A 25,859-nucleotide genomic window follows, 5' to 3' on the forward strand; every position below is an offset into this window, starting at 1 on the left:
GTTTACGGAAAACTTTTCTGAATCCAGTATTTCATATACAGTATATATATATTAGTGTCACTTATCAGCTAAAAATCTTTACCCATTGTTGATTAAAACTCTCGAAAAAACTATGTACACCATTACTTATGTGATTATCACAAAACAATGTAAGATACTGACACTTTGTGGGTTGTAAATAAATTAATGATACGCATAGCTAAGGACTTTTTCTTTGTAATTTATATGAATTTGTAATATCTAGTAAATATATGTATAGGAATATTTAGCAGTACAAATGTTACAATAAAAGTGCTTCATAAGACAATATTGAAGATCAGCATGTAAATAGAGGAATATGATGGAGAGCAGAGAACATGATATGAACCAAACCAGGTAATAACTCAGTCTCCTTGAACACACTGGCAGACTGAAGCTCCCCCTTGGTGTCTACCTATCACCTCTCAAAAATCCAACCATTCTCTCTGCCTCCCTGTTTGCCTGTATTAGTAGGGCAGGAGTCTTTGCATAGGCTTCAATGTATAACTGGGCTCACCTGTGTGCATAAAAGACATACCTGAAAGGTTCATCACTTTTTCTGCAGGAACTTGTCTTACTCACGATTACACTGTTATTACACTGTTGTATCAGACGTCTTTCAGGCTTACATTAGGTAGGTTATTCCTACCATCCATTATCTAAAAATGCTTTTAATTTCAGTGAGCTCCTTAGGTTAAACAAAAACTTCAAAATAACGTCAATCTATTCGTAATGATCATCCCAACATCCATACATATTGGACTTTAACTTTCATCAATCAGTTGGACAAAAAGGAAACCTACCACTATCAAAAGATGAGATAAGTGAGTGGCGGAACAAAAGGGCTTCCCCTTCTCCACACACCCATGAATATCCTAGTGTGCTATAAAGAAAGTTCAGGTTGACAGGCGATTAAGTGTGCTGTGTATTAGGTTATAAATCAGCCATTACTGGAGTAGGAAAGTGATCCCAGCATGTGGAGCCTTCACTTGGCTTATTGCTTCACATAGTATACAAACGCAAGTGCACATCAAAATGATTGATGGAGAAAAAAATCGGCCTGAAAAAGTTATTGAAAATATGCTTTATGAATTTGCGCGAATTAAATGCAAATTAAATTGCACTTGGAGAGAGTAACTTCACCCACATCTTAGAATGCAATTAATCACAAATGGAAGATTTAGTTGGAATATTTGTCATCTCGCTGGTTGCCAGAGGACATGGCATACTTCTAAGGTTTTCCCTTACCCAGTGTGTTATATAGGATTATGTGCACAAAGAAGGTTAGCAAAATGACAAAGCTCAAGTCCACAGTAAAACACCCCAAACAATGAGCTACTGCTCATTTTTTTGGAGGTTAGATTTAAAGAGACAGGAGTGAAACAGTGTTTTTGGATTCTACTGTAGTAGAATCTCAAATAAACTGATGACTTTGTGAATTGTGAAAAGTAAGGTTGACAAAAGCTTGTTTGTGATACATAAAAAATAATAACTTGAAAGACCCTGTGGCGCTGTTCCCAGGTAGCATACCGGAACCCAGCCAACTGAGATGTCTAGAGGGCTCATCCCTCTTGACCCAGTATATGTATGGGAGGAGAATCAGATCACCCACTGTGCATTATTTTGATGCTTAGAGCTGCTGGAGAAGGAGCGTGATGAACACAAGAGAAAATGTGTGGGCAAATCAAATTTGTGAGAGGGGCAAATAATGGAGAGAGAAACCAAGGACAAACCCAGGCGGCCGCGGCAACAACAGGAGGAAAAAACAGGGCGAGGAGGGAGAAACCAGCTGCTGGGAAAGAGTTAGACTTCACTAAATGGCATTGATCCAGAAAAAAATGCTTTTATTTGTCCCACTTTGGATTGTCCCGCAAGTCAAGAGCCTTTTGCTCTGCTCTCTTCCCCTCCCTCTCTTTCCCTCACTTTACCTGATGGTTTTATAAATAGGCCACTTTCCTTTCCCACTAATCCACAGAGAGCATAATATTCACTTACTGGGAGAAGTGGGGCACAAAACCATTTAGGATATTAGGACCGATAGTCAATTCAAATGTACCGTTTGGAATGGACATGAGACAAGCTGCTCCAGTTGTATTTCCTCCAGTTTATACTGTATGATTAATTTGTTCTCAGGGCTTAATTGTTTTCTTTTTCTTTAGAAAAACTGTAAAGGGAAACTAATTTGTTCCCAACAGGCTGCACTCAGTGACTGTGCACATATTGTGATTGTAAATATACATTCAGATCATACAACGTGCACTAATGAAAAACTTAATTAGTGATATCATTATAAGGTCAACATGACAAAAACACAACATTGACTTAAAGTTTCTATAAAATTACTGCTGACATTATCATCAGGACCACAATTCTTCCTAAGAGTTTCATGATTTACAATTGTTTTAAATAATGACACTTGTCTCTGAGGATATTCTCTACTGCTCATTTAATATTCATTGGAAGTCCTTGTCAAGAGCATGGATCCATAATGCTGTTGTGTGCATTACTATACAGTATACCTGTTGTTTCAGTCCTTTCCATACAGTAGTAGAGAAAAACAGTGATAACAGAAGTAGCTGAGCATAGACAGCTGAACAGTCAAAGAGCAGAGGATTACCTACAGTTCATTTACACATATTTGTGAGTGTCAAATAGCTGACTTAGGGTACAGAACGTGGGATGTATGAAGATGTTTTATGACAATAACAAAATCTATTTGACCAAGGCCTGCATGTGTATCTTAATCAAACCTCCCGCATTGTACGAGGCTCAAAGTTGAGCCAGCGATAACATTCAAATAGAATAACATAATGAGGGTGGCAAACAAACAACAAGCTCTTTCATTGACATTACATATGTGTATATATATATATATATATATATATATATATATATATATATATATATATATGTATAAATACATATACATACATGTATATATATATATAGGATTTCTTTCCATACTTCCATCATTTGTGCCTGTAGTAAAAAACTGAAAGAAAGTTAATTTACTATACAGCATACACCTTGGTTCCCTACAACACAGAAACCTATACATGGCAGAAGCTTGTTTTAAAGCTGAAGCTTTAGGCATTTTAGGACATCATTAAAAGCAGCTGTAACTCTTACATACATTTACATGGCTACAGAAGTGCAAACCCATTAGCAGCGGGTTTAAGTCCATTGTGGCATTGAGGTGCGGTAAATCCACACGTAAGTATCTGTCTCGAGAGCAGATGTGTCCATAAAGGTTATTGGTCACAGGCAGTATGTGTACACGTGTGCACAGGCAATATGAGTTTATATTCTCAGTGTGTGAGTAAATGTCCATTTGTTTGTGTTGTTAAGTGCAGCAAAGATGTGTTTTCCACAGTTCAGATCTTGATGTGTCGTCCTGTTGGTTTCCCCAAGAGAGCCTTTTTTTGTCTTGACAGAGTGTCACTTCACGTGTGTGCTTGGTAACAAGAACTGAAAGGACAGCAGTCCCAGCCAAGCTTAATGTGACATAGGTGTTCCGTAATACAAAGAGAGTTCAGAGAAATAAAAGCACAAATCTGAATACAAAGCAGAAGAGGGTGTGGGCAGTGTTTATTTTGCTTCTATGTTTTCTTTTCCTCTCCTTACTTCTGTCTCCTTTCTTCAATTAGCAGTAAGTGGCCCAGGTTAATAGTGTAGCTTACCTCATAGGTCAACACATGCATATAGAAATTATCTCCAGAGTGTAGCAGCACATTCCTTTCACTTTTCTTAGTTTAATTTACTATATGCTTGGGTTGAACATGCAGTGCACAGGCTCTGCCAAGATGCAATAGGTCATACAGAGCACCATGGTCATTCTTGCATGTATTCAAGAGGAGAAGCTACTACCACATTGCCTATTGAAGCTACACACTCACCTTGCTTTTATATCTAAAAGCTCTCCATTACTCTCACAATCTGTCTGTCTTTCATTCATTCCCTGACATATAAATGCACAGACAACACACAACGCTAAACTCGATGGACCTACATATCATTAATACAAGCACTCAGCCATTTCCTTAGAGCATTATGATACACTCAGCTGAACAAAAACTCTATGAAGCTATGAATCTCTGTGCACCCATCGGGCTGGCAGCAGATAGTCAATGTTGTGCTTTCATTATGGCACACGGTTACTGGGTTGTGACTTCAAACAACATTTGTTAACATCTGCACAGGGAATTGAAGGTTAAGAGTCCCTCATCCGGAGTCAGTGCAACTGAGAACTCTCATCATCAACAAGCTGACAATTTCTCAAACCTTCTCTGATTCCTTCAATGATTTCCCTGCTGCCACTAGTTCTGCAAAAACCAGAGATAGCTGAGTTGCCTCATGGGTATGCAACCTTTCCTAATTGAGTACTTCACACGAATTGCGTCCAAAGTGCCAGTATCTCTAGAGACGTAAGAATATATTTCAGTAAATGTGCTTTTTAAATATTATTAAGACTAGTACATGCTATAACTTTAAAGGACATGCAGATCTAAATAAAGCAATGAATAAAAGAAGGTCCCCTATATGTCCTACATTACTGTGTGCCTGCAAAATAGACCAATGGAATGAAAGTTGCTTACGCGACATACTGAGATAGATAGAACCTTTTTTATAGCCCAGTTGTAGTATGACATGTGGCAGCATAAAGCAAAAAGGAAAATTATTGTCTTGATATTAACTTGTTCCAGAGGGAGGCAAAGATTTATAATTTGGATGTATTGCTTATACCTAAGAGGGAAATCACTTTGATTAGGCCAGATTAAACAACGTAAACACCATGATATTTGTGCTGCTGGAAGCAAAAGTCTAAAGTAGCCTTAAACACTGCCAGTGTTATTTACACTTTGGTGTGACTCAGTAATACAAGGCTTTGCTGACGAACATTGGACTGTAAAATTGTCTGAGTAACCTTAAATCAGCTGCTACTTTGGTTGCAGCCTTTTTTGAAAATCTGAGAATAACAGCTTTTTAGCATTGATGCCATATAAAGCTTGATTAATTGTACATCAGACTAGTTTAGACTTTGCTGGTAAAAGTCCGGAAAAGTGTTGACATGGGCTTCAGATAAGCATACAAACTCACTAAAATTCAATTGCCTCTGAATCTCATTTTACCATGGAATGATGTGAAGTCAAGAACAGCTATGTTTATGCTGGGCAGAAATCAGACTTGAAAGACACTTAAGGGTACAGTTAAAGAGAGGATGGCAAAATAGGCACTCTGAACCCTACAATGAAAATATTCCCTATCTTTCATTCAACATTGACTGTTATAAACATAGAAAATACAAATTTGAAATATACTTTACAAAAAATCACACTACAAAAACAAAATAAGAAACGCATCGATAAATAAACAAGACATTCACTACGTTCAGAAAGATATCTCTTTTGTTCACCTGCAAGTCTGCATTAATCAGAAGACAAAAAGGCAAAGTATTGGCTAATGTCTACGTCTAACAAATGTACTGTAAATTCACTTGAGCTTCACTGTGAAGAACTAGAAGGGAAAAAGCATTAATATGCAGTTGTTGTACAGATTTTCAGCACACCACAGTCAACTAATTGTTGATCTCTACTGAGGCCATTGTTTGTACTGGAAACGATCTACTGAGGGACAAAGAGAATGTTTGCCAAAGGGCACTTTTTCTCTAACACCGAAAGAAACAAATGTCCATTTGGCCGAAAATATATTAATATCACTTCCTTTTTGTCTCTCTGCATTGCTCAGTTCCCCTGACAGAACAGCTATGATCCTATTGATTTAGTCTCCCTCTTAGTCAGGACTTTGGCAGTTAGAACAGCAGATTAAAGCTGCTCATGAATGCTGATAGTATTACCTGTTTTAATCACATGTTAAGTTACCTTTTCTTTGAAAAGATGGCTGATCTCAATCATTGTTATTGTGCATCTTCTCTGCAGCAGTTTGAGCATTAAGGTAGAAACTAGTGGTCCCTTTACGTTGTTACTATTGATTATTACTGGTTTGGCTACTATTTGGCTACTGTTGCGAGCAGGCAAACTACTGTCACGTACTGTAGGTACAGTAAGACTTACGACATGCAGACATTCCCAATGTCCTAAATAAGATGGGTGGCAGTTTACAATATGCACTGAGTAGTCCATATTATCCAGGAGAACATGACCCTTTTTCAAGGTTAATCTCCCTCTCGCTCTGTTCTGTACTCCCATATCGGACGCTAAACATTGGTCAACAGACCGTTCATCCTTCTGATTCCCAGCAGAGGTTGACCATCTACAGTAGATCACGTCATACATCTGTGCGCATCTTGGTGATGTTTATGTAGTTAGTGTTGGCAAGGGTGCAGTTTCCTGTTTTCATGCCCTCTGGTCTGAAGTCCTCTGTGCTGTGATTCACAGCTTCCTGGATCTCCACATAGTCCGACTTGCTGAGAGTGGATCCACTACCACTTCTACCGCTCTTCTTCAAATCATCAGCTGAGCTGGCTTTAGGCACACTTGGGATATTCAGATACTGTGCCTGCTCCTCACCCTCTGTCTCTCTGTGGTAGAAGTAGTTGAAATTTGACACAATGACAGGCACAGGCAAAGCAATAGTCAGCACACCGGCAATTGCACAAAGAGACCCCACAATTTTTCCTCCAATAGTTGTTGGGACCATGTCTCCGTAACCTACAGTTGTCATGGAAACCACTGCCCACCAAAATGCTTCAGGGATGCTACTGAACTGGGAATGTGGTTCATCTGCTTCTGCAAAGTAGACGGCACTAGAGAACAGGATTACGCCGATAAACAGGAAGAAGATGAGGAGTCCCAGCTCACGCATACTGGCCTTTAGAGTCTGCCCTAAGATCTGGAGCCCCTTAGAGTGACGTGAGAGTTTGAAGATACGAAACACCCTTACCAGACGAATGACACGAAGAATAGCCAAAGACATTGCCTGCTGGCCTGCCTGGCTGTCCTCTGGCCTCTCTGCAAGCTCTGTGCCCAGGGTGATAAAGTAAGGAATGATTGCCACGATATCGATAATGTTCATGATGTTGCCAAAAAATCCAGCTTTGCTTGGACAGGCAAAGAATCTAACTAGGAACTCAAAGGAGAACCAAATGATACAGAGGGTCTCCACAATAAAGAAAGGATCTGTAAAATATGCTGAGCTGTCATAAGTAGAGGTGGAGTTGGACATGGAATGGAATGGATATGTGTAAATCTCCTCATCGTCATTGCGGAAAACTGGTAGTGTCTCCAGACAGAAGCTGACAATGGAGATAAGGATCACCATGACAGAGATGATGGCAATGATACGCGCTGGACCAGAGCTCTCTGGGTATTCAAACAGAAGCCACACTTGTCTTTGAAACTCATTCTCTGGTAGAGGCCGCTCCTCTTCCTTTATGAAACCTTCATCCTCCCTGAAGATTTCCATAGCTTCCTCACCCAATTCATAAAACCGGATCTCCTCAGAAAAAATGTCCAGGGTCACATTAACAGGCCGGCGCAGCCTCCCCCCGGACTGGTAATAATACAGAATAGCATCAAAACTTGGACGATTTCGGTCAAAAAAGTACTCATTTCGGAGAGGATCAAAATACCTCATCCTTTTCTTCGGATCACCCAGCAGTGTCTCTGGAAACTGAGAGAGTGTCTTCAACTGAGTCTCAAAGCGTAAACCCGAGATGTTGATGACTACTCTCTCGCAACACTCATGGTCTGGTTCTGGGTCGTATTGGTCATGAGGCTGACCTGGATGTGCCGCTGCTTCATCTCCAAGGTCACTGGTGGCAACCGTCATGGTGGAAAGAGACTGGGCTTGCAGCTTTCAGATAGGGCGTGGCCGCGTTGGCCCACGAGGATGTAAAGGCTCCACACACTTGTGAGTTCAGATATAGGCAGATCTGCCAGCAAACAGCTACAGGGACAGAAAGCAGAGGAGGGTTGCTGTTTTAATGCGAGTACTGACGGCTTCATGCTGCATATTGTAGGCAATAAGCAAGAAAACTTTAATGTTTAAAGCAATTCATCTATATGCAATCCACATATTCAACAATTTGTGATACTTTCATTTAAAAAGAAAGACGTCTCACATGTCTTATAGGCATTAATACAGATTTGAAATTGTCAGTTTCCCAGAAAAGCAGTGTTATTTTAAGGCTTTCCTGCAAACACACAAGAGTAGAACCATTGAAGCCTATTGGCTCCATTGTGTCTATGTGTATTAGGTTATGAGTTCTCTCTCATATGAGCACCCTGCAGGATCAATACACTCACCAGTTATACTGCATCTACTCTCACAGGGTGCAATTACAACCAACAGATCTGATTATATGCTGAGTGCTCCCTACAATCTTTGAAATGAATCTTCTCTCTCTTAATGTGTGATGTGACCAGCATTCTTCTCAAAACAGAAATACTCCACAATAAGTCTTGTTAAGAGTTTATCATTTGATTTCTTTTTGGATAATTGTTGTATCATAGTTCAGGTAATTGGCATTACCATTTGCATAACTGTAGAGTTGTTGAACAGTATAACCAACTAAATGCTTATTAGGCTCCCGCACAAAAACACATTTTTTTCAACTTATTTCAGGGCACACTGTTTCACTGTAGAGACGTAGTTGCAGGCACATTTAATTAAAAATCTAATTCTCCTACCTATTTGTATTGGCACTTGTAAGACCTGCTTGCAATATGTCCTCTGGTGGTAAACGAGGCCAGCTGAAGTGTCCGGTCCAAAGTCAGTCCCTTCAAAGCAGTCTCCTCTGTCAGTCATAAATCACCCAAGTCTCCGGCCCTGCAGCAAGGCGGCAACGGTAGTAGAAGGGGAAACAAGGTAAGGATGCAGGATTTACCTCCGTCGCCTCAGTGACCAGCAGAAACATACTGCGATGTTGCTGCGCTACAGGTTGAAGCAGGTATGAGAGGCGATGCTGGGGAAACGAATATTTCTAAAAGCCAATCCAAAAATGCCGTCATCAGCACAATTTGACACCACTACATCAGAAGAATATACCGCCGCCGGTAGCAACAGCAAAGGTAATCCTCTGTCCTGATTTCTGCAGAGAATTGAGGAAAGGGGGCTGCGCGGGAAGCGCAACCAAAAGCATGTTTATTCCCAAACACCAACGCTTCAGCAGACATCGTGTATGGCGAAATCACCTGTTTGAACCTTAAACTTGTTCCACCTGAAGATGTTTCTGCTATTCATTTGTTCTTTTTAAAACCGTTAATTCAGTCAAATCTTTTTTTTTCCTGATGGGAAATATCTATATGAATCTATATGAATAACGCCAGTTACGCACATTAACAAACGGATGCTTATGTTCACAGCTCATTCCACTGAAAAACGCAGTCCACTGATGACGTTTTTGTTTTGTAACAGAAAGCAAATGTCTTCATAAATGTCAGATAAAGCAGCCAAGTTCATGCATTTGAACAATCTAACATCAAATGTTGATTAGCAAGCTCGATGTAGTTTTGAACGGCAGGTGCCACACATGCTCAAGTCATTCGTCGTCCTATCCTTTTGTGGAACATGCTGCCACAACAGACTCCATGCACTAAACAACACTACAACACTATACAGCATAGCATTATTTTTCGGACTAAATAACAGTATTTTATAAGCTATTGGCATGCAGGAATTCACCGCGGTTATCTTGGTGCACAGATGCATGTATTTTATCCAGTTTGTCTCATCTTTTAAGTTGCCTTCGAGTCGTCTACTCCTTCTTAAATGTCCTTCTTCCCCTCATTTGACTAATCAGTGCAGCGGCTGTGTCATCTCATCACGACTAACTGTTTATGAGCTACCGGCTCTTCCCGTGTCTCTCACATTTCACCATAATTCACCACAGTTGAGATGTGTGGGCTGCAGTTGGGCATTGCAGCGCATACTAAAACCTTCTTGCGCGCCTCGCCCTATCCCTCTGACCCCCCCCCCCCCCCCCCCCCCCGGCACTCCTGTCCTCACCGTTTTCACTTTCATTAAAGCGGAAGCTCATCACAAAGTGGAAACGTTTGTTCACCAAAACATGCGAAAATGAACGAAGAATGACAATTCTTCGGGACAGAGACAGAAAAATACGAGTAATTGGCTAGATGTTTATCAAATGTTGCAAATGTCTTTCAGAACACACGGCAATTTGACAACAATGGCTAAATGACGGAGACAAATGAAGAGCCAGTTTTCTTTTGGTTTTAAAGTTTCTAACAAGAAAACAACAGTCACTTTTGAGAGAGAAAAAAAGTCCATACGTGCCTGTATCATCCAGTAGGGTAAGTCACCGTTGTCATCAGTTTGTTATATTACAAGGTTTGATTTGGTATAGTGTTGAATGCCTGCTGCTGGAAGTGTATCTGTGTATGTGTTGTGGTAATTCATGTTTGTCTGCAGAAACAGATTTGATCTGTAAGTAAAATCTGTGTGCTGCTTATAATGTACAAGTCCGTTAATGCAAGTATTTACGGAACTACATACTGTCAACTATCCATAAACACTGCTCATCCAGAAACACATGTTTAGAGAACTAATGCTAAGCTCTTTATGTGCTCACAAACCAGGTAAAATTCATGTCATTCCAGCAATTAGACGCATTAACTGGTGTGCTAGTTAATGCCAGGGAGGAGCAACTGGAGGAATCTCCCCTTAGCTATTCCCCTTAGTTCTCGAAAGTGGGTCAGGTAAAAACCTAGATCTGTCTACAGGCAAGGAGAGCAAGAAGTGCATATAAAATTAAGAGATTCCGCATCTCCCTGGGGAATACATTAGGAAATGTCCTCCTCAGTGTGTTCTACTTGCTCTGAAATGTTCTATAGGCATGTTCAGAATGTGATCCATCTCCAGTTGAAGTGTTAAAATAGTCATTGATGTGAAGACATAGGGCAAAATCTGGGACAGCAGCAAAGCTCATTGGCCCACAAAGTAGGTAGTTTACCACTCTTGCCGAAGATTTCAATTAATGGCTGTAGACACTTGTACATATTAAACAGGTTGATTGATGGTAGGAACTTTTAAATCATCATCATCTGTAAATGGCAATGAAGAAGAAGATCAATTTTGAAACACTGGGGAGTTGAAGGTCAAGTGTAAACCATACCCAGCACTGTCTGTCAGTATTATAATATTTCACTATCCACTGCCTCATATAAGGAAAGTATTTATAACAAAGTTTTACTTGTTAAATTAGGGAGAGGGAACTTAAAGAAGTTATGGGATATGAAATTGAGTTAGCTACGACTGAGAAAGAATTGCCATATCATTATCATTATCATATCGCAAATCATATTATCTGGATTTGCCACTTCCACATCTTCTTGAGGAAATTAATTGCAATTACTTCATCTATCCATCCATTTTCTAAACCTGGTTAATCCACTTTAGGGTTGCAGGGGGCTAGAACCTATCCCAGCTGCTACTGGATGAAACGCAGGGTTCTCCCTACACGGGTCGCCAGTCCATTACAGGGCCACGAAAGAGACAAACAAGTGAAAACAACCATGCTTACACACATTCATTCCAAGGGTCAATTAACCTACAATGCATGTTTTTGAAAGGTGGGAGGAAGCCAGAGTACCCAGAGAGAACCCACACATGCACATTTAAAACATGCAAACTTCGCACAGAAAGGCTTCGAACCAGGAACCCTCTTGCTGTGAAGCAAACAGTTACCTGATTTATTTGCTTTTTTTTTTAACTAAAAAAAAAAAACACGTTATTGCTGCCCAAATTTTCCCTCTTTGACACCTGGCATCTTCAAACAAAGACATCATACACTTATGAAATAAAACATGAGGCTCCTTGTAACTGTAATTTCTTGTATTTGTAATTTCCACGATCATCCCATTGATTCATCCCGTATGATTCATCGTATGATTAGCTTAAAGCTAATATGGCAGACTTTAAAACTGTCATTTAGCCAAAATAGAACACTTTAGGAGTAATTTAAGTTAGGAGCAGCTGGATTTTCCTCGACTTCAAGAGACTTTGAAAACCTCTGCTCATCAACCTACTTTTCATACCTCCACAGTGTAAACCCAGTATACTATGAATAATTTGACAATGCAGCCACAGAGCTTGACCTTACTTTTGAGAACACAAATGCCCACCACCATCATTTTAGACAGCCAATTCTGTCTCCAGTTCACCTTCAGTTAGTGTCATGTACAAACAGAATAGTCCCATTGATTCTGTTTTGAGTTCAGTCTAGTAGACCAAATTGACCCTCAAAGAGAAACTGTAGAACGCTTTCCAACTATTGACCCCACATTACTTCAGAAACCCTATCTGGATTTTTTTTCAACATTTTGTGATCGTGAATTGATATGCCAACCGATGCAGTTACATCTATCTTAGTGGGGACCCAAAAATGTCTGAAAAAAAGACAGAATGTCTGTGTTTAAGCTTCCTTTCAGGTACAGATATAAAAGCAAATCCTCTAGACTGAAGGTCAAAGGCCAACACAGAAGCAGAGTGTTGTTAAGTCCCACACATTTTCCACATTATTTTGAGATGATCAAGCTGTTTGTGTAGTGTCGCACACCATCACATCCCAAATCCCCTTCCTTTCCCATAGAACATAAGGAAGTGAAAGAGGAAGGGAGAAAGTCAAACAGAGACAGAGTAGAGGAAAAAAGAAACAGCAGATTGCAGGGGAGGGGCTTTGTCCTGATTGACCTCTACTGGGGCTGCAGCAGGTGATGGCTCACTCACAAAATACAGAACACACTCAGTAATAATCTTAAACGTTGGTATATGCATCAAATCACTTCCAGGACACTCTCACTCACGTACATTTATCAAGAAACTGAAGACACATTTAGATAATGTTATTCTGACTTTTTATTTATTTAAAGCTGAAAGATCACACACGTACCCAACGGCATATTATGTAAAACATGTTTATACAAAAACAAATGCACACAAAGACAGATATGAATAAATGTAGCATTGGGACAGTGTCACTCTATCAAGAAGCACTTCCTAATATATCTCTAATCAAACTGTCCGCAGTTCTTATGGAGAAACAAGTACCTATTCCAAGAAATTACATCCTGTACAATGATCACAAAGGATGATTATATTACTTTACATGCACAAGTGAGCTACTTTTTCAATATTGCTTAATCAGTGATTGACTTGAAACAAAAGAAAATAGATGATCTATTGTAGCATGTGAAGATCTAAATAGCTCAATACTACATTCATCCCCCTCTATGTCAGAACTAAGGAATTTATCTGCCTCATCAGCTTGTTTTGAACTCTTCAACACTCTTTTTCACAATTTTTTCTTTCTATTCTTCCAGCATGCCTCCCTCTGGGGACCCTCTGTAATTAGAGATTGACCTTGGAACTTCTCTACCTGCTTGTTCAAGTCAGACAGGCTGATCAGAATCACTGCTTTCATAAGATATATGCTTACCTTCAGAGTGGAGTACTCCACTATTGATTTGGTTTCACATTCTCTTGTTTTCTCAGCCTTTGAAAACAAGGAAAAATCAATGATTATCCAGAGGTGTGGCTTAGCTAAGAAGATAGTGTATAAATCATATCGGATTTGGATATTAGATTTGTACGGCCAACTATATGCTACGTATGCACCCTTTGATGCTTTCTGTCTCGACAATACAGTCAAATGTATCATTAATGATGAATCTTACAAACCACAGAGGAGTGATTGAGACAGGACCTAAGCGGACACAAGATGAAAGAAAAGGAAGGAAATGGTGAAAATCATGTCTGGAGGACCATACATGTATGACAGAGTGATGCTATGATAGGATGAGGAGAGTAACAGTCAGCGCGATAAAAGTGTGCAGAAAATGAAGATGAAGAGGGGGAGATGGAACAAATGAGGTGGAGAGGGGAGTGGATAAAGGTCACAGTGTGATGAGTCATCTAGTGTAGAGCACAGCAGCATCTTTCTCAGTGTTGCACTATCACCCTCTCCACCATCTGTTTGTTTTGACAGCGAAAACTGAGATGACTGGCGACTAATCACCCATTCTGACAGCTTGAAAAAAAGAAAATATGTGTTAACATCAGGCTGTGAACAATGTGGACTAGGTTGTAGAAATAAGTTTGAACAGGTATATTTATTTAGACATTTTTATGTGAGAGCGTGTGCAGTTTTGTTTTCTCAGTTTGCATATAGATTAGGCGTCTGGATAGGGAATCCTGCCTTGTCTACTCTGCCTGGTACTGATCAGCCAATCAGCTTCAAGACATAATCTGAATTTTATGGAAGCACTAGCAACAGCATCATCATCCTTAGCAACCATCCTTCCCTGCTCCACCAGTGGCTGGTGAACATAGAAATATCACACAGAAACTCACAAAGAGTTCCATTTTATAGTCGTGGCTTAATGTGTTGTTATGTTAGGGGAATTTAAATGTTGAAATGTTTAAATGTTTCGAATGAATCTTCGTTTAGATTTTATTAGAAAAGCTTGATTTGATGGAGCCTCACTTTAGAAAATCTTGTACATACTCATTGAACTACTCTTAGTGGTTGGCAAAAAAAGGCATATGGCATGTTGACATATTAAACATAAAAGATCTACAATCATTAGGCCCTGATTGACATTAGTACTACATCCCTGATATTATTTAGGTCTTATCTACAACCTCAGTAGATCCTGTGTACTCCTCAGGCAATGAGATGTTGTCAGTGGATGTTTCAGTGTCTCCCACAGGAGCGTGACTAGATTGTGATCAGGGCAGATTGAAGGCTGGGTTAAAGCATCAGGAACTGCTGCTTGTACCTCAACTCAAGCTGTTCCTGCTGTTTATACAGTGTGGTGGGACATTGTCAGGGAGTGATGGTGCTGTGCACAATGTTTTGGTAAAAGGAACATCTCAAAGTAACGTGCGTAAGTGAGGGTACCTTCCTTGCAGAACATTGTATTATAACCAGATGGCATTTTCCCTGTCAGTGTTTTTTAATCTTGTTGGTGGGTAGTGTTATTATGAAGAGAACGGCGTTCAAACTAATTACTAATATTGATATATCTGAGGAAAGCTGATCAAAGTAGCTTAACCATGTGACAACAATACGGCTTGACTTTGTGTAATGAGTGCATTCTCCCATTAAGGGCAGGCCTTTTGTTTTTATTTTGCAGATTCTTAACAGTGTGTTATATCTGATGAACACTTTTTTCTCTTATTAACTGGGATAAAGAAAAACGTGTGTGGAAACCATCTGAAGAGGATTGCTTGTTGAAATTACTCTGCAGAGAGTTATCAGTATAATCTGCAGCAATCAAGTAAAGTGAGTTTCATTTAACAGCTGTCTGGGAATCAAATTTATCTTCTGATCTCTAATAGTGTTCTTTTTGGTCACAAGATCTTGCTGGGCTTTTTTTTCAGATGTTACAACATGCTTTCATCTGTAAGTGTTTAGGTTTTTGATTAAATTGAATTAAATAAAAAAAATGTTTTTCATTTATCCCAAAGGGAAATTAAATATAAACTACAGATGGTGCCTGTTGCTTGTGTGCATGTGCAAACTGATGTTTACTTATGATGTTAGCATCGTCTTGGCTCATCTTGAACATGCTGTCCAAACGGAGTCCCTGTGAGGTGAGACCCAATCTGTCTGTAAGACGATGCAATGATCGTCTGCCAGAGACACACACATGCAGTGTGCAGTACTTATAAGCACACACAACAATGTTTTGTCGGCCACTACCTCTCTCAAAAGCTGTGTACACATACAGTAAATTCTGCAACAATGTAGACAGCTTAAGTAGTGATCCCTCCAATGCACCTGCAGGGCTGAATCTGTCACTCTCTTCATTTTACTAGAAGCTCCCCCCTGTTACTATGGAGATTTCATGCTGTAGGGCCATGGCTGGTGGTGAGCTTTGATGACGTCATGTGTATCACAGATGCAGCAAAACACCTTTCACTAAGATGTTTAATTGTAAAACCATGAATAGTTAGAAAATTCCAGGCAAACAGACGCAAAAAGACCACCTTACACAAAAGGTGGTTCAGCAATATTGACCGCACACAAGCCTAAGAAGATGGCATTCATCAGTGAACTGCTAAGTCACTGAAGCAATAAAATATACTTGCTCATACACAGCGTGTCAGTATGATAGCTGTAAACCTCTCTTAGAATGTTAATATTTACTTCTTTGGCACTGAGATGATATTAAGTTTTCCACTGTGCTTCTGCTCAGTTCAGTTCTCTTTTCTGTCCAAACACACTGCCCTGGCAGCAGGGAATCACCCTCTCTTTTCCGAGCCAAGTATAAATCCCTGGCACTTGTGCTGTTGTGGTTCTCATATCTGCCAGACAGAGCTTGTCTGTGTCTTTTTTTTTTAATTACTTTCCTTTTATTTAATTGATGATTATTGATGTTGTGTCCTCTAATAAAGGGCCTGGTCACCTAGTTACAGAGAGGCTGTCTTGTTCTGTTATCTCTTGTGTTTATGTGTTTTTCTTTGACTAGGAGGCTGTGAGCCAGGCACCATTGTTCACTCTGAGATCTTGCATGCGAAACTCAGGATGGTTCCTTGTGTGTAAACAGTAAATGTTAAATTACCTAAAGAAATTAAAGCAGCATAATATAATCTAATGGTTCAATACATTTTTTTGTCATGGATTAAATCCCTTTTTATGTTATAGTATCACAATCACATGAGCCAGTGCTCTACTTTGATATATTCAATATTTTTCATTCTGGTAATGCTGAAACTGAATGAATTTGCCATCTCTCTCCTTAAAGAGTATATTTCAAATACTATATGTATGTAGGCAATCTTGAATGTGCACAGTATTAAAGCCTGAAATGTTCTCATGCTAGTTGAGTGCTATTCTCTCAGTAATTGAGAGAACACAGACTGCAGCTCCTCACAATAAAAACAGTACACATATTCTCATTATATGAGTCTTGTTTAAGACAGTACACAATAACAGAGAACAAATACTGGCATACACAGCCTTCCTCTCAAACCTTTCTGTCCCATCCCAAAAATCCATAAAATGTGCACTCGGGATAGAAGAGAGTCATCCACTGGCATGTATATACATGTGTGCACGCTGGTATGTCTGTGTTTGTATTTGCATGAATTTGTATTGTACTGTTTTTCATGTATATACTTCTAGAGAATAGCAGCACATGTACATATGTGTGTTTCAAATCACTTGTTAGCAACACAAAGCACACAGAGCTAACAAAGGCATATGGCTAACAGTCTTTGATTGGTATCACAGTTTCATACCAGTAAATCACAGATGGCCTCAGTTTTCAACACTTGTTTACTTTTTGTCCATACTTGTTTGTCAGTTATTGTCCACAGTGAATATCACCTCCCAGAAACATGAATGTAGAATGAAGAAATCCTTTTAAGTTCCAATAATGTGAAGTGTGCTTTGCAAAAATGCTGGCTGTTTCCTGAATCTGTCCTTTTCAGTTTCCTATAGAAAGCAGTGTGGAGAAAATGTCAGACTTCATAACAAAATTCCAGCTGATCTTTCCTTTTTAATGTCTGAATCACTTTCAATCCCATGACATTTCCATTGTTTGAACTCCTTAACAGAAGCAGTCACAAAACTGCAGCTACAAAACTGTATGTGGAATATTTTGTCTGTTTGTTGTGTTCGTATTTTCTTGCATTTTGGATTGAATGGTGTTCCACTGGAAGGGGAGAACTGCTAGGCACTGCTTGTTAGTCCATGTTTGAGGGCACCAGTCGAGGAAAATAGAGCAGGAAAAGAAGAACTGATCCAGTGGGATTTCTGTCTCAGTTTCTAAATTTGGCCCATCCGGCCGAACAGGAAGACCAGTGTCACTGCACCCCTGAAGGGAAAAGAGGGTGACTGCAGGTTAGCGGCTAATCTTCCGTATGTGGCCTTAACAAGAAACACTTTTTTTATTTGCTTTAAAAGGTCATTCATAGCATATATACACTCCTATTCAAACATCGTGTAATTACCTAAATGTGAAGCAGTCTAAATGGGGTCGTCAGGGTTTCCAGGAAGTCTGAGCAGAAAAAGACTTTCACCTGAGAGTGTCAGAGGAGGGTGGAGAAAAGAAAAAGCAAAATTATTAGAACCTCATAGCCACCACTCCGTTGTTGGTCTCATTTACAAATCAATGATCCACTTCCTCTCCCAACTGTCTCATCATGCAAAAATCTAAATTTAAATGCTGTGATTTCAGAAGGAGGGGAGAAAAGAGGAACAACTGTCTTGTGACAAGAAGGACTAATTTTACAACAGTTTGTCTCTATGTCTTCACCCGAAAGCAAGTTATGCTCTGCAAGAGCATCAATGGAATAATCTAAACTGGCAAAGAGAAAGAGCAGAGTTAAAGGGAGGTTATGATGATAACAGATGAAAACACAAGTGATAATTTGGGATTCAAATTAGCAGACAGGATAAGAAACAGAATAAGAACTGAAAAGATAAGGTAATGGTATTGTATGACATGCGTGTTATTCTGTGTCCAACAATGCAGTTTTGTGCCCAGAAGATGAGCTTCCACACTGACCAGTCATAGATGATGAACATGTAAGCTATCACCTGTCTTCTCTGTGATATATCCCACTTTCTGATCAATAGACCAGTTTTTCTCCTCACTGGATATTTTATGAGGCTTAAGAGATGGCAATGCCATTTCAATTATGACTGGTATGCTAGGTTTGCACATAAAATTTTAAGCTCATGCCAGGGGTCAATTTGGATACCAATAATATGTGAGCAAGCAATTCTGTGGGACCTGCCACTTTATGCTGCCAAATGTGACATATTTATCCATAATTATCATACAATACAGATATCATTATGTGTGCCCATACTTAGCAAAACTACATTGAAAAAAATGATAGATTCACCCATCTTGCTTTTGGAAAATTGCACTCCTTCTGACTCTCCTGTGTTTCAGTGAAAGTAACAACTGTCAGAGATGACACCGAACATGAATCCACAAACACATGCACATGTGCAGCAGTTTCAAATACTTGATTGTTATCCATTAAACAGGAGCAACAAATTCTTTTCAAAATTGGCTTTTCAACCTGAAGCATGTGCTATCATGTTTATGAATGTATATAACCTGTCAGACAGGAATTCATTTTGGCTGATGTTAAAGAATCAACTCTGGTTTTACATTTAACGTTTTGTATCTCAAGTTTATTGGATTCTGCTCCTAACTTGTTAATGGCAGAAGGAAACATGGGTCATGAGACACCTGTTCTATTAGCAGGAGAAAATGGCCACCAGGGGGCAGCACTCAGGGGTGCTGATTTGCCATGCTGTTGCTGATCTTATTCATTTCATGGACAAAGTCAGCTGAAGGTGAAACACAACCTGGGCGCACAGCAAGAATGTCAGGTACAATACACAAACAAACACACTCAGCGATATGGAGGGTCCAAAGATAAGAAACATGTATGACTGATGAGATATAGCAATGCCACTCAAAGGAAGCCAAACGCCAACCCTCTCTTTACATTATCTGATACTGGCTCTGAAACACTTGTAAGAACTTTAGGGTGCTGTTTTGACTTTAACCTGTGAAGGGAGCTCATGTAAGATCAATAACCTGATGAACAATTTCGTATGACCTCCCTGAACTGAGAAAAACCAAGAGCATAGTCTTCTTTTATCAAACCTATTGTTAAAAAGTCTGGTTTATGGACAAAGGCATATAGATAGATGCTCAGAACTTACCAATTTCGTCAGTGGGAGAACAGCAGCCTCTGCTGAGCGTCCACGATATGTGCACTCAGGACAGCAATACGAAGTGCTCCCACGCCATTCATAAATCCTCACACTCTGCCTCTCCTTTTGCGTCTCCCAGCACAGCATCTCTCTAAGTTGTGCCCAAGTTGTGTGTGGTAGTTCATAAACAGGCCTCTTCACTAAAATTGATTTTTTTTTCTGTTAAAGTCACTGAAAGAGCTTGCTGATGAGCTGTCGAAGCGCTGGATAAGTGTGGGCTTCTATTTTACGCAAAGCGCGATGACAAAAAGTCTTATTAGAGATCGGAGACAAGCCACGCTGATGAATCTTCAATATAGCTTACAAGCCATCTGGGAGGTTACTGTGGAAACAAGGGTGTCATGGCAACGGTGACTGGGGTTACCGAGGAAACGACCGTCACCATAGAGACTGCACCACAGTCTGGTATATTTGAGGCATCCAAAGACAAATACGCTCCATCTTTGGTCACTGGTTGACTGCGCGAGATGACTCTATGTTTGTTCACTCGCGTGTCTTGCGCCGATAATAAAATACCGACAGTCTGGCCCCAGTGTTTACATGGCGCCGTTTACGCTTTAAATAGCTTGCGACGACGGTCCATATTGACGAACAATAGGGAAATATTTGTAAAGACAGCAGCATTTGGACTAGACTTTAGCACAATAAAGGCAGAACACAAAACAGTCTAATTGAGATAATATATGTCCAACCTGTGTTTTTCAGACATTACATCGTGTTTGAACACATTCATATTTAAATGACTGATTATATAGGCAATGACTGGCGGATCACGACTCCTAATGCATGATAATACAGTGTGAGTGTCTTTCGAGGAACATAGCCTACATTTGTTCTAATCTTTGACAGTTCTAAAGCTTCTATTTCTACCTGTTGTAGTAATAAACTTGCTATTGCACAATGTTGCACAACAGGTTTAATCCCCTCGGTCTGAGAGGAACAGTAAACCAAAATACTTTAAGGAGTTCTTTCTTTTTATGCAAGCGCGAGTGGAACCTTAAAGGATTATGAATTCATGTCACTAAAATGAAAAAAAAAATCCAGATTCTTTGAATTGAGCACAAAGCAACATCTCTGAATAGACAGGACATGATCTTTCTTTGTTCCTCTCATCTGCTCGCTGCTTCCACACGCTGGTGCGCGAGGACGGATCCAGCTGCGTGTTGACACATCACCTCTTTCTATATTCAGGGTCATAAGTCTAAAAAAAAAAAGCTACACGTCCGTGAAAATCTTTTTGTTTATATTCATACAGTTCTGTGAGTTGTTCTGAGTGGTGGTGGGAAAGTTTGGCTGCTGTTTGAACGCGCTGTTGATCCCATGCTCTTCTATCACCATATACTCGCTCTTGCTGAGTGAGGAAGAAGAACGAGTCTTCCTCAGCTCCTCTGTGTCTGCCAGAGGTTGACAGCTGCCCACGTGCAGGTACTGTGCCTGCTCCTCGCCTTCCGTCTCTCTGTGATAGAAGTAGTTAAAATTTGAGACGATGACAGGGACAGGCAGGGCAATAGTTAGTACACCAGCGATTGCACACAACGATCCCACAATCTTCCCCCCAATTGTCACGGGATGCATGTCCCCATATCCAACGGTGGTCATGGTGACAACAGCCCACCAGAATGCGTCCGGTATGCTGCTGAAACCCGAATCTGGGTCGTCTGCCTCGGCAAAGTAGACAGCACTGGAGAAGAGGATGACACCAATGAACAGGAAGAAGATGAGCAGACCAAGTTCACGCATACTGGCCTTTAGAGTCTGTCCTAAAATCTGAAGCCCCTTGGAGTGACGCGAGAGTTTGAAGATACGAAATACCCGAACAAGCCTAATTACGCGCAGAATTGCTAATGACATAGCCTGCTGTCCATTTCCTTGCCTCTCAGCAAGCTCTGTGCCCAGGGTGATGAAATAGGGAACAATGGCCACAATGTCTATGATGTTCATAATGTTTTTGGAGAACGTTGCTTTACTCGGGCATGCAAAAAAGCGCACCAGCAGCTCAAACGAGAACCAGATGATGCACAACGTCTCAACCACAAAGAACGGGTCTGAGAAGGGGCTGATTAGATATGGGAGCGTGCCATTTATCACGGGCGCAATTGTGATTGGATCCCTGTTATCGTCCCTGAACTCCGGCAGAGTCTCTAAGCAGAAGATGACAATGGAGATGAGAATGACCAAGACAGACACTATTGCTATTCCTCGGGCGGGACCCGAGCTCTCTGGGTACTCAAAAAGCAGCCACACCTGCCTTTGGAATTCATTCTCTGGCAACGGCCGCTCCTCTTCTTTTATGAAGCCCTCATCCTCTCTAAACTTCTCCATAGCCTCCTCACCCAGCTCATAGAAGCGTATCTCCTCAGAAAAAATGTCAATGGGCACATTTACGGGTCTTCTGATGCGCCCGCCAGACTGGTAGTAATATAAAATGGCATCAAAACTGGGTCGGTTTCGATCGAAAAAGTATTCGTTCCTGAGAGGGTCAAAGTACCTCATCCTCTTCTTTGGGTCCCCTAGCAGCGTCTCTGGAAACTGTGACAGAGTCTTGAGTTGTGTCTCAAAGCGTAACCCTGAAATGTTGATAACCACCCTCTCGCAGCATTCGTGATCCGGTTCGTAACGATCCAGAGAGTGGTGGCCCGGGAGAGCCGCCGACTCCTCAAGCATGTTGTCACACGCCACAACCGTCATCACGTCGGCCTCTGTCTCGGTGTATCCGTGGTTCACCAGATTATCGCCCCGGGTTTTGGTCACGCTCGGCGGGGGTGATTGCAGGAGGCTGAGGTGGTCTTCCATGCGCGGCTGAAGACGCATACAGGGGCCGCCGCCTCGCCCCCTCCGCGAACCCCGGTCAACCACAGCCGCTGCCAAAGCCTTGTCTGTTCCACGTCTCTCTCTCACTTTCACTCCCTACTGTTGCTGCTCCCGCCCACGGGGAAAGATCTGGGTTTATAAACAGGCGTGCCAACCGCCCATGGCGCGCCAGTGATGGCCACCTTTCACTCTCGTCCGCCAATCACAGGACGCACCGATGTACTGAAGAGGCAACAGACGGGCATCATTCATCGTTTGGGCGTGCCAGCCAAGCTCTGCCTTCCCCTTCTTGTAGAAACACACGCTGAGAAAAAAACTCTCTCACACACACCTAGACACGCATTTAATGGTGAGTCCAAAGTGTCTCCTTTTTAAACAAGGTCATTCATCATAGATAGGACATTTTCAATGAGGCTACTCATTAGTATATATTATAGTCTAATGTTTCCCCTGAGACCCTTCCGAGATGCCTTTGGACACACCTTTTTTCTTCAACAAGAAAATAATCTGAGGGATTTATTGTAAACCAGGCCAAACACATTCACAAGTAGATGGTTGCATCTGACATGCCGTTTTTCTTTTTCAAATAGTTTAAAAATAAATTTTCATCAGCTGGTATGAAATAAGAAGTATATTGGATATGTGCTCCCAAAGTGGCTATGGGACGCGGTAAAGTGAAGAGGAGCAAGTGCTAGGGAAATATGATACGACATCAAAGGACACAAACAATCATAATACATGCATTCCAACCTTGTCTATTTTAGAACTGGTATAGTGAATGCCATAGGTCCATCTATGGTAGGCAGTATCTCCTTTTTGCTCAGGTATTATCACCAAAAGTAATCCATGCCTTTCTCATCTGAAAATAAACCAGTTTTTATTCTCACATAGTAAAAGTCCCACTGTGCTGCCAGTAATGCTTAATCTTGTTTATAACTGGAACTATAACCACAACAATGTGAGTTTACTGTTTTTTGGGGGAGTATTAGGCCGTGGGGATGAGGTACAGATGCATCTGAAGGTTCACTGATTGGCTCAGTTGGCTTGTCACAAACTGTAAATAATATTTAGGGAGGAGGGGCAGTCCGAATACTGAAGATCTCCCACCCCCAACACGATAATATCTGAAAAAGAGGAGGTAGGAGTAGGGAAAAATGGTTGAATGATTAAAAGATGAGTGAGAAAAGATAAATATGTGATAAGGGATGAGGGATGGTGAGTATTTGTAGGGGAAGAGGTGATAGGGTGGAGAGAATGAACAGTGCTGAAACAGGTATAAAGAAGGTTTAGCTGGTGATGAGAGTTGTTGAGGCGTGGCTCTGCTCTTAAACCTATAAGGTAACAGGTTACCTTCAGGATGCAGTGATATTCAAACATATTACTGTCCAAATTTAAGTTTGTTAATAATTGTCAAGTGACCCTACTTTATTGAATAATATATGAGAAATCAGGAAATTAGCAGGTATGTTCTTAAAGCAATGTTATAAATAGTTTGACAGCGATTCACCAGAAACCCATGTTTTATGGTAAGTGCATAATGGTTCCAATAAACACACAATATTTAAAAAGTCACTTGTATTTTACTAGTCCCTAGTTTATTAAATCTGTTTTGCGAATTTTACCATTCAGTGATGTCTTCTGCAGAGACTTAGAATTGAATTACCGTTTTCAGGGTTGCTGTCCGAGGTGCTGAAAGAACTAAAAAGGGACAAATCCAGACAGAAGCTGACCAATAAGAATACAATTAGGATGTGAGAAAGACAAAACTGAGTCTGGGATTGAATGCTAAGATCAAAACGTCAGTGTAGTTTGTTAATTATTAGCACATTTGGCCTGTGCGAGTGGATGTAGGTGGGTGGACAATATGCTGAGAAAAGAACATGAAAGCTGTTTGGTAACTAAACTGAGTCTAATCAATAAAGAAAACATTGAATACCGGAATTGTTTTAGCTGCTGTCTTTTACTCTGCTCCTCCATTGTCTTTAATAAACAGATTTTGTAGTTTTGTCTTCAGTGTTTTACACACATCACTGGTAGTCAGGCATGCACTCCTTCAACAAGTGGAAGGAACAAAACACAAAAACAAGGAAAGGAAGAACGAAAACTAATTGTGAGAGATGACCATGTTTGCTGCTCATGAGCATCTGCTTCCTCCAGATTAAATTAAATGAGCATTGGATGACAGAACTAATCTGAGAAGTCTCCCATCAACACCCAGCCTGACACATTTACCCCCACCCCCACACACTCAAACTTGGACTGGACTTGCATTGCATTTTTATGTTGTACTCACTTTACAATTGTGACTTTACACCAACCCATCCCACTATCTCAAACATACAGCTGTGGTCAGACTCACTGAGGACAGCATGAGTGTGCCTATAACAATAAAGTTTTGAAACTGACAGAGTAGTGCTCTGCAAACAACCTAACACTGAATAGACTAAATAGTCTTCGGGAAAGGCAGCTCTTGAACCCCTTCCATTGTAAATCAACAGAAACTGTGTGGAAACGGCTGATGACAACGGCTAAAACAATCTTTTTTTAAATTCATCAAGTCGTCTTATTTCCTCAATGCATCAGGCTTGATAAAAGTTTCGAACATTTTACATGAAATTTAATTCATTTAATTATTTACCATGAAGGTCAGATTTATGCAGGCCTGGCTGCTTCGTTAAAAATGGGTGCATTACAACTCCAAAAACTCATAATAACAGACGGATAATAATTCCCCTGAAGGTCTTTCTCGGTCAGATTTTAATTCAGATTTTCGTTTTTAACTTTCTCCAAGTCCCCAAATTACTTCCCTCTTAACCTCCACTGTTCCTTTTAACTGCTGTTTCTTGCAACATGAGCGACTGACACTCGAAAACACTTTGTTATCTAATTATAGCCTTCTCCAGCTTTGTTGGCATTTGCTGTTTTTTTTTTCAGAGTGCTGGGCAGCTACTTAGAGGAGAAGGTGTCTTAGAGGAGTTAGAATATTTATAAAACTTTCTTAACATTGTCTGAGAGCAAGCCATAGCACTAAAAAGCTAAGTAAGACCTGAGACCTCAGTAAAAGTTATTTGCAAGAGCGGAAATCTCTTGGTGCGCCCAAACATTTGCATGGTCCTCGTTTCCTTCTTTTCTCAATAAAAATGTCCAAAAGAAAAAAATGTTGAATGTTTAATCTTTAAATTTGCCGTTCAATTCGATCAGTTCAACTTTTATTCACCTAACTATTTGCACTAAAATAAATACTGACCATGGGTTTGCAAACTTTTGCATGTCACTGCCTATGAAGTGATTCTAATGAGTACTT

At 40.4% G+C, this 25,859-nt stretch overlaps 2 protein-coding genes across 2 annotated transcripts; both read right to left on the reverse strand.

Annotated features, from left to right (window-relative positions):
- Nucleotides 1-2,412: 2,412 nt before the first annotated feature.
- Nucleotides 2,413-9,888, reverse strand: LOC142390943 (potassium voltage-gated channel subfamily A member 2-like). The gene is made up of 3 exons (XM_075476842.1): nt 9,661-9,888; nt 8,667-8,805; nt 2,413-7,923 (listed from the first exon to the last, which is right to left on the reverse strand). Exon 3 carries the CDS (start codon nt 7,804-7,806, stop codon nt 6,304-6,306), a length of 1,503 nt encoding a protein of 500 aa, XP_075332957.1. The 5' UTR covers nt 7,807-7,923; nt 8,667-8,805; nt 9,661-9,888; the 3' UTR covers nt 2,413-6,303.
- Nucleotides 9,889-12,834: 2,946 nt separating this feature from the next.
- Nucleotides 12,835-22,701, reverse strand: LOC142390944 (potassium voltage-gated channel subfamily A member 3). Its single transcript, XM_075476843.1, has 3 exons — nt 19,694-22,701; nt 17,956-18,024; nt 12,835-17,819 (listed from the first exon to the last, which is right to left on the reverse strand). The coding sequence occupies exon 1, from the start codon at nt 22,553-22,555 to the stop codon at nt 20,960-20,962; it is 1,596 nt and encodes a 531-aa protein (XP_075332958.1). The 5' UTR covers nt 22,556-22,701; the 3' UTR covers nt 12,835-17,819; nt 17,956-18,024; nt 19,694-20,959.
- Between the last annotated feature and the right edge of the window lie 3,158 nt (nt 22,702-25,859).

The sequence above is a fragment of the Odontesthes bonariensis genome, chromosome 10, assembly GCF_027942865.1.
Source record: "Odontesthes bonariensis isolate fOdoBon6 chromosome 10, fOdoBon6.hap1, whole genome shotgun sequence".
In the NCBI taxonomy this organism is placed as follows: domain Eukaryota; kingdom Metazoa; phylum Chordata; class Actinopteri; order Atheriniformes; family Atherinopsidae; genus Odontesthes; species Odontesthes bonariensis.

Coding starts and splice junctions, on each gene's coding strand:
- LOC142390943 (XM_075476842.1), bottom strand. CDS start 7,806: ATGACGGTTGCCACCAGTGACCTTGGAGATGAAGCAGCGGCACATCCA.
- LOC142390944 (XM_075476843.1), bottom strand. CDS start 22,555: ATGCGTCTTCAGCCGCGCATGGAAGACCACCTCAGCCTCCTGCAATCA.